The sequence below is a fragment of the Callithrix jacchus genome, chromosome X (genome assembly GCF_049354715.1).
Source record: "Callithrix jacchus isolate 240 chromosome X, calJac240_pri, whole genome shotgun sequence".
NCBI lineage: Eukaryota > Metazoa > Chordata > Mammalia > Primates > Cebidae > Callithrix > Callithrix jacchus.
The window spans coordinates 75,693,086-75,709,820 of NC_133524.1; the positions used below are offsets into that span (position 1 = coordinate 75,693,086).

General features: G+C 36.4%; 1 protein-coding gene across 7 annotated transcripts in view; it reads left to right on the plus strand.

The window, feature by feature from the left end:
* ATP7A (ATPase copper transporting alpha) overlaps positions 1-16,735 on the plus strand; it is a 175,315-nt gene that overhangs the window by 92,254 nt on the left and 66,326 nt on the right. For all 7 annotated transcript variants that reach the window (XM_078363608.1, XM_078363611.1, XM_035287618.3 and 4 more), the window contains 2 exons: positions 7,333-7,822; positions 8,325-9,050. In XM_078363608.1, the coding sequence (XP_078219734.1) occupies positions 7,333-7,822; positions 8,325-9,050 (1,216 nt within the window). The remainder of the gene's footprint in view (positions 1-7,332; positions 7,823-8,324; positions 9,051-16,735) is intronic.

Sequence of the window (16,735 nt, forward strand, 5' to 3'; positions counted from 1 at the left end):
CATACTATCTACATCATTCTGCACCTTGCTTTTTTTAAAATTAGCAAATATGCCTTAGATAGTCTTCTACATCAATATATAGAGACCCACCTAATATTTTTCTTTCTATATGGGACTCTTTTTTTGGCTTCTTAACTTTTTCTATGGCAAATGACAGTGCACTGAACATTTTGTTTATCAAACTGGTACTCTGTCACTAATACTATATTGGAGTAGCATAGGCATTTTTATTATTTTAAATTAGTAGATAGTATTCATTTATCCATGAAGATGTAGAATCAGCCTCAAAGAGGCTTAAGTTTCTGATTTAGTTGAACTCTATTCTGAGGATCAAAGGAAGGTCAAATCCAAGACAAACAATTTAGCAGTGAAGGAATGGTGTGAAGAGGAACTTTTACTCTTTCTTTTGTGTATTTTTGTATTTAAATTTTTATAATGAACAATCATGCATTTGTTGTATGATTTTTGAAGCAAAGTGAAAATACATTAAAAATGGCCAGGCATAGTGGTTCATGCTGTAATCCCAGTACTTTGGGAGGATGAGGTGGGAAGATTGCTTGAGACCAGGAGTCAAAGAACAGCTTGGGCAACATAGCAAGTCTCTGTCTTTTAGAGCGAGAGAGAGAGGGAGAAGAGAGAGAGAGAATAAATATGTTAGAAATGAAAATTATGACAGAGTGCTCAGTTTAAAGATAGTTTAGTTCATGAAAAGCAATGCTACAACTTAATAAAAACTAACAGAATCTCTGTATCTTTTTTATCTGAAAATATTTGATTTTTGAATTTTTAGATTTATTTTGGACTATTATTTAGTTTCTAAGAATTGTCTTTTTCTAGTTTGTAACCTCATTTAATAGTTTTAAAGTGGTAACTTTTATTTAGCTTAGTCAAATAGGATAAATGTTCATGGAGCTTGATGGCTTCCTCTTATGATATTTTAATTTTTGGTATTCTATATTGAAGCATCAAATAGTGTTACCCTATTAATGTAAACATGTTATTTTTTTCAACAAACTGTAATGGAATTTGTATTGAGACTATATGTATTACAAACGAGAATCCTTTTGTGTATTAGAAATAGTTTTTAGTTGATTCAAAAATATATTATGGGTGGTGAATCAAACATATTAGAAATTCAGGATAATTGATTAATCATGTCACTTTTCTGACATCAGTCTCCATATCTGTAAAATGACAGAATCGTTTCAAGCTGTGAAAAATTTGTCACCTTTATGTTGAGTTGCTATATGAAAATGTAAGAAAGTAAGCTTTAAACTATCTGAAGACTCCCACACTGAGCAGCATACATTCTTGAATTTATTATGATCATATATAAATTGATTCCTAGGGGATAAAAAGGAATTTCAATGTGCTAAAACTTTAGCTAAGTTATTTTCCCATAGTGACTTTAAAAATGTGGAAATATTAGAATGTTCTGATTGTCAGTTCTGCTAAAAACTCAAATATGTTTTAAAATCATTTCAAATTTAAAGTAGCATGGGAGAATATGTAAAATGTGAGGGGGAAAACAATTAAAATTTCATTCAAATACTAGACATATTATATACTTTCAGATTATTTATAAGCCACACATTGCTCTAATCACAGACATAGAATTTTAGTTTTCCAAGGAAACTGTAGATCATCCAGCCTAATCATTTATAGATGGAAAGAGTGTAGACTTTGGAGTTACATACACCTGCATTTGAATCCTAACTCTTTCATTTTCTTGTTGAGTTTCTTGGGCAATTTATTCAATTTCCTGGCTTTCATATAGGAACCTGGGTCACCTTTGTGTTAGTCTGTTCAGGAAGCTGTAAGAAAATACCATAAAGTGGGTGGCTTATAAACAACAGAAATGTATTTCTCGCAATTCTGGAAACTTGGAATTGCTTGACCAAAATCAAAGTGCTGGCAAATTTGGTGTCTGGTGAGGATTGACTTTGTGGTTCATAGATGGTGCCTTCTCCTTGCGTCCTCACATGGTGGAAGGGACAGGGCAGCTCTCTGGGACCTCTTTTTTGAGGGCACAAATCCCACTCTTGAGGGCTCTATCTTCATTACCTAATCACCTCTCAAAGGCCCTTGGCCAATACTATCACCTTGGGAATTAGGACTTCAACATATGAATTTTTGAGGGACATTTTCAGATTATAGTGCCTTTCCTTATCAAATAAGAAAGAATATAAAAGAAAAAAGATGTACTGATGACAAGCTAAGAAGTGGTAGTAACATAATTTTTTGAGCTTTTATAGGAAGAACTAAAAAGATTATTTTATCTAGTCTCTCAGGAAACAAGCCCTCAGAGGTATGGTGATTTGTTTAAGGTTCTAGCTTTCATATTGCCTAAAAATAGAAGATACAGTCTTTGTGGGTTTATGTAAATTATACAGAAATCATATGCAAATTCAAGCATATACTGCACCTGAATTTCATGTTTGACATTTCAAGAGACACAGAACACCACAGAGATTAAAATAATGGATCTTTACAATCCCTGTGACAGTCAGCATTCTACACCACCATTAATACTATGAAGGCCACAGAGTACATTTAGTTTATTTCCTTTTTTTCTCTCCCACTACTGCCTTCATCAAAATATGGTGAATAGTCCTCCACCTTGACTCTTTCCTATGAGCTGTATTCATAATTTGTAGGCTGTTATATTTATTTTCAGAGGAACTTTTTTTTTTTCTTTTTGGACAGAGTCTGGCTGTGTTGCCTAGGCTGGAATGCAGTGGCATGACCTTAGCTCACTACAACCTTCGCCTCTCAGGTTCAAGTGATTCTTGTGCCTCACCCTCTTGAGTAGCTGGAATTACAGGCTCCCGCCACCATGCCTGGATAATTTTTATATTTTTAGTAGAGACGGGGTTTCACCATGTTGGCCAGGCTGGTTTCAAATTCCTGGCCTCAAGTGATCTACCCACCTCAGCATGCCAAAGTACTGGGATTACAGGCATGAGCCACTGCGCTGGCCCAATGGAACTATTGATATGATGGAAAAATAGTTCCTCTGAAGATAAAAATAACAGCATTGGCTCCTAATAAAACATTCTGAAAAAAAGAAGCCGTTGAAATATTGGAACAATGTGGGGAGTAGGAAGGTGGAGTACGGCGGGGAAGGGAGGTTATTTTTTGGAGCTGGGGTTGGGGTTAGGGGACATAGGAAAGGAGAGCAGCACAGACCCAGAATCAGACTGCCGCCAGCAATTTCCAGCTCTATGGAGTCTGCCTGGTTTTGCTCACCATTGTATCTCTAGCAGCTAGCATAGTGCCCGGCACATAGTGGGCATTCAGTAAATATTTGTTGAATAGATAAGTACCTTTTTTTTTTTTTTTGAGACGAAGTCTTGCTTTGCCACCCAGCCTGGAATGCTGTGGCATGATTTCTGTTCACTGCAACCTCCGACTCCCGGGTTCCAGTGATTTTCCTGCCTCAGCCTCCTGAGTAGCTGGGATTATAGGCGTGCGCCAACATGCCTGGCTAATTTTTGTGTTTTTGGTAGAGACGGGGTTTTGCCATGTTGGCCAAGCCGGCCTCAAACTCTGACCTCAAGTGATCTGCCCACCTTAGCTTCCCAAAGTGCTGGGATTACAGGCATGAACCACCGCACCTGACTGATAAGTACCATTTTTACTTCCTGCCCAAAGACTTAGCACTTAGAGCTGTACTGTGATAATTACCGTGTGAATTTCCTCTTAAAAGAAAAAAAAGGTGTTATTAAATTTTGTTTTCTTTTGAGACCTTAGGTTTGAAAAGTCTTTTTGCTGTCTAACAGAGGAAAAATTGAGTTCTGTTACTCCAAAGAGGGATGTTTTTGTTTGTGCTAAGTGTGGTTGGTCACATTTTTTTTTTTTTTAAGACAGGGTTTCACCATGTTGGTCAGGCTGGTCTCAAACTCCTGACCTCAGGTGATCCACCTGCCTCGGCCTCCCAAAGTGCTGGGATTACAGGCATGAGCCACTGCGCCCAGCCTGGTTGGTCACCTTCTAAAACAAATAGAATTTACTAAAGAAAGAAGTTTTTCTAATCTGCAGCATGCAAATATTGTAGGGTACTTTGATTTCTCTTTTGTATAGTATTTTATGCATAGTTTTCTTACGCCGTTTATAAATAAAAGAGGCTAAAGCAGTTAGAAAGTATAGCAAACCATCCAGTGACAAAGTGATGTTTTTTGAGACAGTGTCACATTCCGTCACCTAGACTGGAACGCAGTGGCATGATTTTGGCTCACTGTAGCCTCAACCTTCGGGCTTAGGCAATCCTCCCACCTCAGCACCCTGAGTAGCTGGGACTACAGGAGTGTGCCACCATGCCCGGGGTAATTGTTGTATTTTTTTTGTAGAGACAGGATTTCCCCATGTTACCCAGACTGGTCTGGAATTGCTGAGCTCAAGCAATCTGCCCAACCACGTTGGCCTCCTAAAGTGCTAGGATTACAGGTGTGGGTCACCCAGCCTGACAAAGTGATTTTTACTCTTAAAATGAGAACAATTTCTGACTGGTTATGCAGGGGATTGTTTAAGGTGTACCAGATATAATGTATTTAATGGGCAAGAATCCTTTATATTCGTACTTTATCAGAAAAACTATAGTAGTACCTCGAGTAATACCACCCAAGAATGGTCTGTGATGATGGAAATACTGTGTATCTGCCCTGTCTGATATGTCTAACCGCATTGGCGGGTGAACACTTGAAATGTGGCTAGTGTAACCAAAAAGCTAAATTTTTAATCTTAATAGTTTTTTAAAAAATAATCATCCAGCAAAATTGACTTTTTTGGGTATATAGTTCTATGATCTTTTTTTTTAGTTTTGTTAATGTTAACACATGTATAGATTTAACATCACCACAGCCAGGACATGGCACAGTCCTGTTACCCCAAAAAACTCCCTCTTGCTACCATTTCCCCTACATCTTACCCCTGGAAACCACTGCTCTGTTCTCCATCTTCCCCTTCAGTTGGAAAGTTTAAATTATTTAAAGAGTCATTTTCTTAATCATAAAACCACCTCAGGGGAGTGAAATTAAAGTTTAAAAGAGGCCCTCTTTAAAAACACAAGGACACAAAAGCCTTCATCTGATAGTGGCTACTGTTATATTGCATCTCTTTCAAAAGTATATGTCTCAACTATATGTGGTTTGACTATTCTGCATTTTTTTCATGGAAAATGTTATATAGTATAATTCAAAACCAAATATAAATTATTTCCCCACTTCTGTTTTGGATCATTTATGCTATAGTGATCTCTTCCATCCCTAAGAACAAACTAGCCATCTAGAATGATCAGAGTCTTAGAAACTTTTCATGCCATGGGTATATTTAATATTTTCACCCAAAGACATAGTCTTCAATTATCAAGCTAAAGGAAGAAATAAAAATATGTTCATTAAAATAAGTGAAAGATTTAACTAACTATTGTAGACAATTTAAAGAGAGATTTTCTACTCTGAATTACTTTTAATTATATTTTTGAGTTTTTATTTTGTGGAACAAAGCTTTTCACTGGAAATTAGTAATACCCATATTTAACTGGTTTTTGAAAATTAATATCCTACTGCCATCTCAAAATCAATAGGCCCAGTGCTAAATTCATCATCTCCATTTTCCCTCCACTTTAACCTCTTAATTTCCTCCTCTTTTTCTGATATCAGTTAATGGCACCACCATCTATCTATGCACTGGCCCAAGCCAGATACCTTTCAGTTACCCTAGTCACCTCCTTTACACATCTTGTTAGGAGGTCCTATCCTTCTAAATGTATCTTGGAGCTGCCTCTTTTCTCTTTTCCCCCAGTATTAATGCCTTAATTCAGACCCCCTATTGTATTACTGTTACAATTACAGTAGCCTCCTAGCTGATAGCCCTTCCTCCTATATCACTCCATCCTACTCCACTATCCTCTTCCACACTGCCTCCAAAATGATCCTTCTCTAAAATGAAAATTTAATCTGATGAACTTTTTCATGGCTTTCTATTACCTGTAGGATAAATTACAAACCATTATTGGCATATAGAACCCCATAATAGAACAGTTGCCTAATTCTCAAGCTTCTTACCTTTCTCTATTTTTTTGCTTCCATTTGTCTGGAATTCCCTGCCTCATATATCCTTGCTGATTCCTGATTGTCCTTTAACACTCAGGTACTATCTCTCCTAAGAAGACTTTTCTGACCCATATTCCCAAGGATGAATGGGTATCCCTTTTCTGTATTCTCTGTCCTATTGTTCCTGACACACATAATAAGTGCTCAATAAATATTAGTTGCTCTGTGGTTAATCTTATATAATTAACTACTGTTACAAAGAACTTTCCTGTCTATTTACTCATATGACCCTTATAATAGCCTTGGAAGATAATAGGGCATATTTGCTCAGTTTTCAGATGGTAGAACTAATGGGTATAGTTGGCTAATAAGTGGAGTACTACTGTTGCAATTACAGTAGCCTCCTAGCTGATAGCTCTGCCTCCTATATCACTCCACCCTGTTCCACTATCATCTTCCACACTGCCTCCAAAATGATCCTTCTCTAAAATACCAAACCAGTATTTGTGCGTGTGCGTGTGTGTATCTTCATCACAAATTTTTGTAAGATGTTGGCCAAAGAGATGCAGTCATGACAATAAGTTAAATTGTATGCAGTAGCTAAGCTTTAAAAATATAATAGTTGTTTTTTATCTAATTGAGCAAAACAATAAAGATGTTCTTATTTTGAACAAAATTAATATTATGCTCTAGTGACTTAGGGGGATATAGGAGTATATGCTATAAAATCCTATGAATACTACCTTCACTCATAAACTGGCATGTTTATACCTTTTCTTGTGAACAAAGTTATCCTAATTGGACATTATTTTTATTTTTAATTGATGTATAATAATTGTACATATTTTTAAGAAATTAAACATTTTGAATGATTAAATTTCATATTACCTTTTATTTTTCTGTAGCTGATTCTGTTTCGTGTATAACATTTTCAATTGGTAGAGTGAGAATTGTTGGAGTAATTTATGAAAGGAGGTAGAAGGAAAGAGTAGTTTGTACTTTGTCGTGAAATTCTAGGGTGTGTTTGTCAATATACATGTTTCAAATACCTGATAGGTACCACAGTCACATATATCTACATATATAACTTTACCATTCTTGTAGGTACACAAGACATTTTACGTTTCTTTCTAACAAAAATAGTAAAGATAAAAACTAATAGGGAAACTCCATTAGATTGAGTTGTCTCACTCTTCTTGAATGCGGTGTGATGATTGATATTTTAAATCGTATGTCATAGAATTTAAATAAACTGACTTTTAGAATTTCTTTACAAAAGGTATCACTGGAAGAAAAAAATGCAACTATTATTTATGACCCTAAACTACAGACTCCAAAGACCCTACAGGAAGCTATTGATGACATGGGCTTTGATGCTATTCTCCATAATCCTGACCCTCTCCCTGTTTTAACTGACACCTTGTTTCTCACTGTTACTGCTTCACTGACTTTGCCATGGGACCGTATCCAAAGCACATTACTCAAGACCAAGGGTGTAACAGACATTAAAATTTACCCTCAGCAAAGAACTCTAGCAGTGACAATAATCCCTTCTGTAGTAAGTGCCAATCGGATAAGAGAGCTGGTTCCGGATCTCAGTTTAGATACTGGAACACTGGAGAAAAAGTCAGGAGCTTGTGAAGATCATAGTATGGCTCAAGTTGGTGAAGTCACGCTGAAGATGAAAGTGGAAGGGATGACCTGCCATTCGTGTACTAGCACCATTGAAGGAAAAATTGGGAAACTGCAAGGTGTTCAGCGAATTAAAGGTAATGTGTCTAGTGTTGTTTGTTTTCTTAGGTGTCTGTTTTGATCTTTTAACTTTTTGCTTTCTTCTTAAGCATGACTTTTGAATCCATGAGACTAGAGTGCTTGCTGTTTCATTGAGGTACAGCATATTCCCAGGGTTAATGTTATTAAAGTTAATGATTATAATTAAAGGTTACCTGAACCTTGAACTGAAGAAAAGGCAGTGGGGTTAACAATTCATGGAATTCGGGGTTCTTAACACAACATGATTAGGATACTCTTTACCTCTAATGTATTTCTACAAAGGCATGGAGAAACTTGGAGCCCATAGCTACAGCGGTCATATCTCCTACTTGTTTCTAGTCTATGCAATAATATTTTCTGGAAAAAAAAGTTAAAAAAAGATGATGATGAGAATGAGAGAGAATCAATTATTTGTGGTTATTGATTTAGAAAACAGGATGTTTTCTGAAGTAGCCCTGGAATAACTGAATTAAATAATTGTTTCCTTTTATTAACTAGTCTCCCTGGACAATCAAGAAGCTACTATTGTTTATCAACCTCATCTTATCTCAGTAGAGGAAATGAAAAAGCAGATTGAAGCCATGGGCTTTCCAGCATTCGTCAAAAAGCAGCCCAAGTACCTCAAATTGGGAGCTATTGATGTAGAGCGTCTAAAAAATACAGCACTTAAATCTTCAGAAGGGTCACAGCAAAGGAGTCCATCATATACAAATGATTCAACAGCCACTTTCATCATTGATGGCATGCATTGTAAATCATGTGTGTCAAATATTGAAAGTGCTTTATCTACACTCCAGTATGTAAGCAGCATAGTAGTTTCTTTAGAGAATAGGTCTGCCGTTGTAAAGTATAATGCAAGCTCAATCACTCCAGAATGCCTGAGAAAAGCAATAGAGGACCTATCACCAGGGCAATATAGAGTTAGTATCTCAAGTGAATTTGAGAGTACCTCAAACTCTCCCTCCAGCTCATCTCTTCAGAAGATTCCTTTGAATGTAGTTAGCCAGCCTCTGACACAAGAAACTGTGATAAACATTGATGGCATGACTTGTAATTCCTGTGTGCAGTCTATTGAGGGTGTCATATCAAAAAAGCCAGGTGTAAAATCCATACGAGTCTCCCTTGCAAATAGCAATGGGACTATTGAGTATGATCCTCTACTAACCTCTCCAGAAACCTTGAGAGAAGCAATAGAAGACATGGGATTTGATGCTACCTTGTCAGGTAATTATAATTTTTTCTTTCATTCCCCTAATGTTCTTTTATTTCCATTTTGCTGCTGCTTTTGGCATTTATCGATGAAAAATGATTTATGGGCACTGTAATTCCACTTTTGCAAATAAGTCCTATGGAGGTAGCCAACAGTATATGCAAAGATGCATAAGGATGTTTGTATAATTTCTCATAATATTTAAAAACTAGAGACAATAAATAACTTATGGTACAACAATAAATAACTTATGATGAAGTGCTATGAAGCCACAAAACATTATGGTATTAAAGATAATTAATGCCACAGGAAAGTGTCTGAGATATTTTGTTAAATGAAAAAAAAAACTGAAAAGCTATATATACACTGTGATGAAAATTTTATTTAAAAATGTACCTGAATTAATACCATGCATATATTGTTATGTGTATGAATGAGTAAGATTCCTGGTAGGACATGAACCATAATTTTAACAGTGATTATCTTTGGGTGGTAGGATAAATGTGATTTTTGTTTCCGTTGTGCTTTCCTGGTTTTAGAAGTTGTTTTTACAACAAGAATGTATATATGTAGCCATGTATTTATATAATGGGCAAAGTCAGTGCTCTTTTAAAAAGAAAAGTAGTTGAAATAAATAATAGGATTAACTGTAGTTTTATATTTAGGCATTCAAATTAAACTGACTTCAGAGCTGTCCCAAAGTTTTCATATTTCCTGACAGCTCTTACTTTTGAACTGAAACAAAAAATGTATATCCAATAGAATTTAATTATGTGAATTTTTTCCTTTGAACCAGAATTAAACCTGGCCTTGAATTAAACTGAAAAATGTCCAAATGAAATTTTTGCTTGAAATGACAGTTGAAAAGTTATACAACCAATTTCCAGACAATATATTAATCTTTGCTATCCTGATTAGAATGAAAGATATCAAATAGTAATATTCCCTTTTTAGGCTCACTAAAACTGAATAAAACATTTTACTAAACATATCTCCAAATTGTTATGGTCAGTTAATGTGAGAGAGGACTCAGAAACATACCATTATTAATTTTTAGTTCTTTTTTTTTTTTTTTTTTTTCTTTTTTTTAATTTTTTATTGGATTATAGGTTTTGGGGTACATGAGCAGAGCATGCAAAACAGTTGCGTAGGTACACACATGGCAGTGTGCTTTGCTTTTCTTCTCCCCTTCACCCACATTTGGCATTTCTCCCCAGGCTATCCCTCCCCACCTCCCCCTCCCACTGGCCCTCCCCTTTTCCCCCCAATAGACCCCACTGTTTAGTACTCCCCTTTCTGTGTCCATGTGTTCTCATTTTTCATCACCCACCTATGAGTGAGAATATGCGGTGTTTCATTTTCTGCTCTTGTGTCAGTTTGCTGAGGATGATGTTTTCCAGATTCATCCATGTCCCTACAAACGACACGAACTCATCATTTCTGATTGCTGCATAATATTCCATGGTGTATATGTGCCACATTTTTCCAATCCAGTCTATTATCAATGGGCATTTGGGTTGATTCCAGGTCTTTGCTATTGTAAACAGTGCTGCAATGAACATTCGTTAATTTTTAGTTCTTAATTTTAGTATTGATGACAAATGGAAAAATGATAGAATTCTCACTTTTTAAAATTGACACATAGTTCACATCCCATAAAATTTGCCCATTTAAGGTACACAATCCAGTGGTTGTTACTGTACTTACAGAGTTTACCAGCAATCATCACTATATAATTTTAGAACATTTCCTCACTCCCAAAAGAAATCACATATCCATTGGCAGTCATTGCTCATTTCTCCTTCCCCTCCCCAAGCTCCTGATAACTATTGTTCTACTTTCTGTTTCTGAATTTCATTATTCTAGGTGCCTCATTTAATTGGAATCATATAACATTTGTCCTTTTGTGCCTGGATTCTTTTATTTACCATGTTTTCAAGGTCCATCCATGTTGTGGTATATATTAGAACATCATTCCTTTTTATTGCTGAATATTATTCCATTCTGTGGATATATCACATTTTTGTTTCTTCATTCACCAGTTGATGGGAATTTGGATTGTCTCCACTCTCTGCCTATTATGTATAATACTGCTAGGAACATTTGTATGCAAGTTTTTATATGAACATATGTTTTTATTTCTCCTGGGCATATAACTAGGAGTGGAATTGCTGGGTCATATGGCATTTAAACTTTTTGAGGGACTGCCATACTGTTTTTCAAAGTAGCTGTACCATTTTACATTCCCACCTCAAATTCTCACTTTAATATAGAAAATCACAAAATCTTAATCTTTTGAGATTTTAGATTAGAATCTGGCCAGCTATGGTGGCTCATACCTATAATCCTAGCACTTTTGGAGGCTGAGGCAGGTAGACCACTTGAACCCAAAAGTTCAAGACCAGCATGGGTAAATGACTAAACCCTGTCCCTACAAAAAATACAAAAAAAATCAGCTGGGCATGGTGACATACCTGTAGTTCTAGTTACTCAGGAGGTGAAGCTGGGAGGATCACATAAGCCTGGAAGTCAAGGCTGCAGTGAACTGTGAGTGTGCCATTGTACTCCAGCCTAAAAAAATTAGATTTTAGATTAGAATCTAATCTAAAAAATTAGATTCTTTTGCTCTAAGAAAGCAATACATCATTCTCTATTAGAAAATTTTCATACAGAGCACTAAAATGTTAAAGAGCCTCTGGTACCAAAAGTCTGAACAAAGTCTATGAAATTCATAATTGCAAAAGGAAATAATTATAAAACCAGAAGAAAAATTTAAGTTGTAAATAAGTACAGTTATATCAAGGAGTCATAAAAATGACTAAAATTAGGTTCAACAAAATTTTGTTTTGCCTATCACCACTTAATTGTTTGTTTGCTTGTTTATTTTTTTTTTTTTGAGAGGGAGTCTTGCTCTGTCGCCCAGGCTAGAGTACAATGGCACGATTTCAGCTCACTGCAACCTCCACCTCTCAGGTCCAAGTGATTCTCCTGCCTCAGCCTCCTGAGTAGTTGGGATTACAGGCTCACGCCACCATGCTCAGCTAATTTTTTTTTTGTATTTTTAATAGAAACGGGTTTTACTATGTTGATCAGGCCGGTCTGGAACTCCTGACTTCAGGTGACCCACCCGCCTCTGCCTCACAGAGTGCTGGGATTACAGGTGTGAGCCACTGCATCTGGCCCAGTTAATTTTTTTAAAAATTTTCTAAATAACAGCGTTGAAATTATATTGATTCACATTTCACTAAATCGTAATGTTGGGTTATTTCTCAGAGTTTCTATTAAAATGCTTTGACATGCATAATGTATGTTGTAAATGATGAACACCACATAAATTAGTTTATATCAGTATCACTAAAACAAGTTACTTACATTATAATGTTTCTATGCTTCTTACATATAGGAACTTGAATATCATCATCTTATATCACATGTGGTATAAAACTGAAATTTTTTCATGTTCAAATATGTTATCTGTTATTACAGTAAGCAAGGGCATCATAAACTTTCAGATTGAACTCAAAAACCGAATTTTTTTTATTCATTTGGGTTTATATTTTTGCAACTTTCATTTTTGCAAGTGTGGTTCACAAACAAGCAGTACCTGGGACTTTGTTATAAATGAGACTCTGGCCCACTGCAGACCCAGTAAATCAAATTCTACATTTTAATTTTAATGAGCTCTCTAGGTAATTCATTTGCACATTAAAGTTTAAGAACACTGATCTATATAATGTGATTCATTGACCTTTAAAATCTCTAAATTAAATCTGTATTAACTTTGTTTACACAAAGAAGCCCAGAAGTTTGATTGAAGGTAATATTAGTCATAATAACATTTTGATCAACAATGGACCACATAGATGATGGTGGTCTCATAAGATTATAATGGAGCATATATAGAAACCTCATATAAGGCATTTGATATTGGCGTAGCATATCAAATAGGAGAAATGTTTTATGTTCATTAGCTAGGACATTTGGTGTTCCATCTCAAAAATATATATATAAATAAAAATATATATAGCATCTAGGTTTGAGTGAGTACACTCCATGATGGTCACACAGTGATAAAATTGTCTAAAGCATTTTTCAGAACATATTCTCATCATTTAAGTGAGCCATGACTGTATAATATTAAATAATATAATTTAAAATAGTGGGGTTTTTTTAGGAGAAAAGGCACATAAATTTATTTGATCATAGTTTTACATGACACGGGAGCTTTCAGAATGAAGACCCACAGATACAGGAGAAACTGCCCATTTCTGTGCTTAGATTTAACACAATACAGATAGATAAAATAGCTAGCATTTTCTTATTATTATTGGAGACAGAGTCACACTTTGTTGCCCAGGCTGCAGTGCAATGGTGTGATCTCAGCTCACTGCAAGCTCCACCTCCCAAGTTCAAGTGATTCTCCTGCTGCAGTCTCCCAACTTGCTGGGATTACAGGCACGTGCCACCATGCCTGGCTAATTTTTGTATTTTTAGTAGAGACAGGGTTTCACCATGTTGGCCAGGCTGGTCTTGAACTCCTGATCTCAGATGATCCACCTAATATGCCAAAATAGCTAGCATTTTATAAGGGTTTATGTAACAAATATGAGCAGAGCAAAAGCAACTTTTCAATTACCTTAGGTGATCAAACCAGAAAATGGAATTCAAGCGTACTTAATCAGTCTCTGGCACCATGTATTGCATCTACCTAGTCCTTAGGAACTATGACTGCAGCACGTTCAGTAACTTTTTTTTGAGACTGGATCTTGCTCTGTTGCCCAGGCTGGAGTGCACTGACACAATCATGGCTCACTGCAGCCTTGACTTCTGGGGCTTAAGCAATCTTCCCACCTCAGCCTCCTGAGATGGCTAATTTTTTTCTATTTTTTTGTAGAGATGGAGTCTAACTATGTTGCCTAGGCTGGTCTCAAACTCCTGGGCTCAAGCAGTCCACCCACCTTGGCCTCCCAAGGTGCTGGGATTATTGGTGTGAGCCACCATGCCTGGCCTCAGTAACTTTTAACAATGTCTTTTACCTCAACCTACTATTGCTAAAGGCCCCGGGAATCAATTATTCCGCAAACGATGATCAGGAGCCAGTTATATGCCCTGCATCTGTTAGGGCTTATAACATATATACTAATGGCCATGATGGGTAGGTAAAAAACCTTGGCATAGTGAATGTCACCGTAAAAGAACTGATAGAGTTTAACTACAGTGACATATTATTGGGACAAAAGGTTGATATGAAATGACTGCATTCTGTGATTCTGCTAGAGATCACAGTTTGAGATGTCACCAGAATTGTAACTACCCATTTTCTAAGTTTAAGTGTCAGTGCTGATCCAAGTTTCACAGCGTCCTACCACTGCGACCCATTCTTAGACAGAAGGATGGACACATTTTGCTTTTGTATCATACTAGTCCTAGATGAGCTATAAATCTTAAAAGAGATAGTAAAAGGCCAGGCGCAGTGGCTCATGCCTGTAGTCCCAGCACTTTGGGAGGCCGAGGCAGGTGGATCACCTGAGGTTAGGAGTTCAAGACCATCCTGGCCAACACGGTAAAATCCTGTCTCTACTAAAAATACAAAAATTAGCCAAGTGTGGTGGTGGGCACCTGTAATCCCAGCTACCCAGGAGACTGAGGCAGGAGCAATGCTTGAACCTGGGAAGCATAGGTTGCAGTGAGCTGAGATCATGCCATTGCACTCCAGCCTGGGTGACAAGAGCAAGACTCCATCTCCAAAAAAAAAAAAAGGTAGTGAGAAAAATTGGAGATGTCTTTTATCCTATCTATATCATCATTTCCTTAAAGTAAAAAGATATAATATTTGAAGTAATCACTAATTAAAGCAAACTAAATACTTGATTAAATTCCTTCCTTTTTATGACTTTTTAACTAATTTCAAACTTACAAAAAACTGCAAGAAATGGAGAATTCCTGTTTACCAATTTCATGCAGATTTCACGGTTAATATTTTACATTGTCTATCATTCTCAACAGATATATATTTATATACAAACATACATACATTTTTTCTGAACTATTTGAGAGTAAGCTGCAGACATGATGTTTATAATTATTTTAAAGCCACTTTAGATTATTTATTTATTCTTCACATTACATCAGAGGCTGAATCTCACATCAGTTTTGAGTATAAGATTGGAAGTCCTTTCTTGAAAAATTTGAGTCAGTTTGTAATTGTTGCCTCAAGTGCAGGAAAGTCAACTTTCCTTTGAATTTATTTAAAAGTGTAAGTAATGCTGTCACAGCCAGTAGAAAAATTCATTAAACTAGCCATTTGATTCATTGTTACCTTGTAACACCCTTACTGTCTGTCTCTGTGGCAGAGGGAGAAGCCTTTGCTCTTTTTTTTTTTAAATATATAATTTAGAAGAGAGAAACAGGAGAAGGAAAGAGAAAGAAACAGCTAACTCCCACACTGAGTGAGAGAATCCAGAAAGATGGAATCCAGGAGAGGAAAGCAGCTTCCACATTGAGTAGAAGGGAATAGAAAGAGATGGAGTTTAGGAGGGGAAGACAGGCTTCCACAAAGGGAGTGTTCATGGAAGGGGACTCCAGAGGGAAAATCCAGGAGAGAGAAAGATGGCTTCCACAAAGGGAGTGTTTGTGGAAGGGGATCTAAACATGGATTCCGCCTTTGTCTCTTTTGCTTGCCACGCGCACAGAGGTAAAGGACACAATTTTATGGATCGTTTAGAGGTCATGCTAAGGGACTACCTCTATGACTTACAATACTGTACTCCCAGAGTGTGAAAATCGCACCTGGTATTCCAGGTTACCTCTGGTACCTAAAATAATGAAAATGCTCTGGAACAACAGGTAAAGTGATTGGCAGAATAAGCTTTTTTTCATTGTCCAAGTTAATAATTAAGCCTCAATAGTAATTATGAGAGAATGAAGGAACCTTCTGGTTAGATTAAAATAATGGTTTTATTCAAAACCAAAGCGATTTCTTTTTGGCTACTGAACCTCCTTTTTGTTTTTCAAAAAATGTAACAGCAGTACTATTTGGTAAATTTCACAGTCTGTGTTCTAAATAATGTTCTCACAATCTGAATCTTTCTAAAATGATTCCATTAAGACCAGAGACAGGCTAATTAAGAAACACTTTACCATTCAAAGTGTCCTTTGCTGGGATCATCCAAAATCCAACCTCAGTGTCATGTGGTATTTCCATGTGACAGACTTGTACATCTTCCCCCTGAATCTAAAAATAAAAGTTGAAATTATTGTTTTTAATTATCCTTTGCTATACTCAGACCTAGGTTGGCAGCACTGCCATCACCTGAGAGCTTGGAAATGCAGAATCTCAGATCCCACCTTAGATATACTGAGTCAGAGCCTGCATTTTAACAAGCTTCCCCCAGGCAATTGTATATGCATTCAGATTTAAGAGGCATTAATATACTTATTTGAGAAGTTGACATCATTATTCTTGAGGGAAATGGTAAGGCTTTTGTTAAAGTTTTTTTCCAAACATGCTCTTCTTCACATCCTGAAAACCAACTCTTCTGTGCAGGAGTTCCTTTGTGTGTTATCTAAGCAGGCATGAACTGGTGTTTTGTCCAAGGACAAGAATGAACAAATTAGATAGGCTAGTGGGAATTTGCTCTTTTCCTCCTTTTCTCTATAATGGAAGAGAAAATTTTGGGCTTTTTTTTTTTTTTTCAGA